Source organism: Sinocyclocheilus grahami, unplaced genomic scaffold, assembly GCF_001515645.1.
Source record: "Sinocyclocheilus grahami isolate Dianchi unplaced genomic scaffold, SAMN03320097.WGS_v1.1 scaffold1936.1, whole genome shotgun sequence".
NCBI lineage: Eukaryota > Metazoa > Chordata > Actinopteri > Cypriniformes > Cyprinidae > Sinocyclocheilus > Sinocyclocheilus grahami.
The window spans coordinates 62,451-65,324 of NW_015507115.1; the positions used below are offsets into that span (position 1 = coordinate 62,451).

Consider the following 2,874-nt stretch of genomic DNA (forward strand, 5'->3'; position numbering starts at 1 on the left):
CACATATTTATTAGGTCTCGCAACATTATCAAAAATACATAAATCAATTATATATTTTTTATATATAAAATATATAAATAATTATATAAAAATATGTAAATTTATATAAAGCGGCTATTTACACTGCGTAAAAACAGCATATTTTCTTAGATGATATTTACAGTATATGCAAATAGCAATGGATTCTATTTAAACTAAGTGAAAACAGCAGTATTTTTAGCGAAATGCTATTTATACTAAGTGCAAATAGTGATAGATTCTATGTACACGGTGTTAAAATAACAGTATTTTCTGCTATTTATACTATTATTGCAAATAATAGTAGTGGCAATTAACTGCACCTCAGTATTGTAGTACATTATGCAATAAAACGTATTGAGTGTAAATTATCGTTTTAATTTAAATAATTAAATGGATGCCACCTTATTGGGACAATGAATCCCTCCCTACACCTACCCGATACTTAATATTTTCAACTTTTCAATTATCTCCTTCATTTTTATTAAAAATAAATGCCTTTACGAAGCGATATGAGATTTGAGGCGGATTCGAACTCGGGTCGATCGCGTCAAAAAGGAGATTGAGGTCTCCGCAGAGCAAAAAGTGGGCGTTTCTGACATTGTGGGTGTTTTCAAACTGCTGGGTGTGACCCCACCCCTAAACCTATCCGTCACTATGACGTCAGCCAATCAGGTAACATGGTGGAAAACGCCCCTCTGTTTTGGCCTGGATGGGCGGAGTTAGTGTAAATAGCTTCTGCCAACAAGGCGAGCAATTTGCATTTAGTGTAAATAGACGCTCCGTAAAAAATTTATTATTATACATAGCTAATATATAATAAATAATAAATGTATATATATGTGTGTTTAAATATAATGTAATTATATTCATTTTTATTATAAATTATATTACACTACAATTATAATATTACATAAATTATATTATACATATAATAAGTGATCATATAAATAAATATTTTTCATGGCTGTGTGAAAGGAAAGTGTGGTCACCTCCTGGTGCGCGTCTCTGAGAGCGGCGCACTCCTTCTCCAGGCCTGTGACCTCCGGCAGTAAGATGGCGTTGGTGGAGTCGTACTCCTTCTTCAGGGTCCTCAGACCGGCAATGTCTCCCTCCACAGACTGACGCATGGCCAGCTCCGTCTCGAACCTGCGCGGCACGGTTAAAACGCTCAATTTCACTCTTCACACCATAACGACAACTGCAGCGCATTAGTAATCGTTCTGCTATGAGAAAAGGAAATCCGCACCACAACTATAACGATAATGACACAGACGAACGATATCGCTGGAATCACCTACAGAGCGATTTTCTTTCCAGCTGGTGAACGATAAAAACATTGACAGCCAATCACAATCCATTTTGCTTTAAAGAGCTCGAGTATTTAAAGCGGCAGTTGACGAAAGTATAGTTAAATTTATTGCTCTGTGGATGCTAATATAGATATCACTATAGTTATAGTTATCGTTCATTATCGTCCACTGGTGTCGATGCTAATATTGTTATCATTATAGTTATCGCTAATGGTGTGGATGCTAATATAGTTATAGTTATAGTCATTGTTCATGGTGTGGATGCTAATATTGTTATCATTATAGTTATCGCTCATGGTGTGGATGCTAATATAGTTATCGTTCATGGTGTCGATGCTAATATTGTTATCATTATAGTTATCGCTCATGGTGTTGATGCTAATATTGTTATCATTATAGTTATCGCTCATGGTGTGGATGCTAATATAGTTATCGTTATAGTTACCGCACATGGTGTGGACGCTGATATAGTTATACTTATAGTTAAAGTCGTCAGTGAGGATGGGCATTTAACCATGTTTTACAGTGATTAATTAAAGCTTTGAATGTGGCTCATCCAGTCTTAAACTGATGTGAATCAAACTTACTTCATTCTGAAATCATCAGCTGCCAGTTTGGCGTTGTCTACGGCTAAAGCCATGCGTGTGTGGTCCTGCATGAGAAGCAGAAGCTGGAGAAAGAGAAAACAGATCATGTCAGATGCGTAGCACATTACTTTAATACGGTTTTATTGTTATTTGCTATTGATATACTGTATATCTCATTTTCTTGTCATTGTTTTGAGTAGCTATAACACTATATGCATATGACAATATCATATGTAAAAACAACGATGCCAATTAAGTATTTGTCAAATGGAACACTGAAACGCATGCAGAAAATCTGGGCACCTTCTGGCGCAGTGGCTTTATCTGGATCTCGTAGGGCTCCAGGTTGAAGCTGTTCTGGACTCTGTTGACAGTGAACGCACGTAGCTTCTCGTTGAGCTCGTGGTTCGTGGTCTCCAGACGCTTCACCTTCTCCAGGTAGGTCGCGAGACGGTCGTTCAGAACCTGCATCTGCTGTTTCTCGTTGATGACGTTGGACATGGCTTCTGCGAAAGACCCTGCGCCCGCCCTGAAACTCCCCCCGACGGAGCCTCCACCTCCTGCGCTCGAGAGAGAGCCTCCAACCATCCTCAAACTACCCGAGAGAGAACCTCCACCCGCGCCATAACCAGACCCAAAACCGGATCCGAAGCCCAATCCAGCGCCGGACCCAAAGCCCAAACTGGCTCCAGATCTGAAGCCCAAGCCGGCGCCGCTCTGCAGACCTCCAGCCATCATCGCCTGACTTCCAAAGCTGGAGAAGCTGCCGGGAGCCATCGAACGGCTGCTGGCCGCAGAGAAAGACCTGCCAGAGAAACGCTGAGATCTGAACGCCATGTCAAGAGTGGAGAGACGTGAGATGGTGAGTGGAGACGATGTCAGCGGAGGCACTGGTGTAGAGTAGTGCAAGACGCTGGAGACGGCGTGTTTTATAATCGGTCTTCATGTGCGTCAGT

General features: G+C 40.7%; 1 protein-coding gene across 2 annotated transcripts in view; it reads right to left on the reverse strand.

The window, feature by feature from the left end:
- Positions 1-2,830, reverse strand: part of LOC107573413 (keratin, type I cytoskeletal 47 kDa) — a 16,871-nt gene extending 14,041 nt beyond the window's left edge. Inside the window, exons 1-4 of one of the 2 annotated variants that reach the window (XM_016259851.1) lie at positions 2,589-2,829; positions 2,222-2,552; positions 1,919-2,001; positions 1,011-1,167 (exon numbers count right to left, since the gene is read on the reverse strand). In XM_016259851.1, coding sequence (XP_016115337.1) covers positions 1,011-1,167; positions 1,919-2,001; positions 2,222-2,552; positions 2,589-2,755 — 738 coding nt within the window. In that variant the 5' untranslated portion in view covers positions 2,756-2,829. Of the gene's footprint in view, positions 1-1,010; positions 1,168-1,918; positions 2,002-2,221 lie in introns of both variants that reach the window. The other variant, XM_016259850.1, reaches the window with a different exon arrangement.
- Between the last annotated feature and the right edge of the window lie 44 nt (positions 2,831-2,874).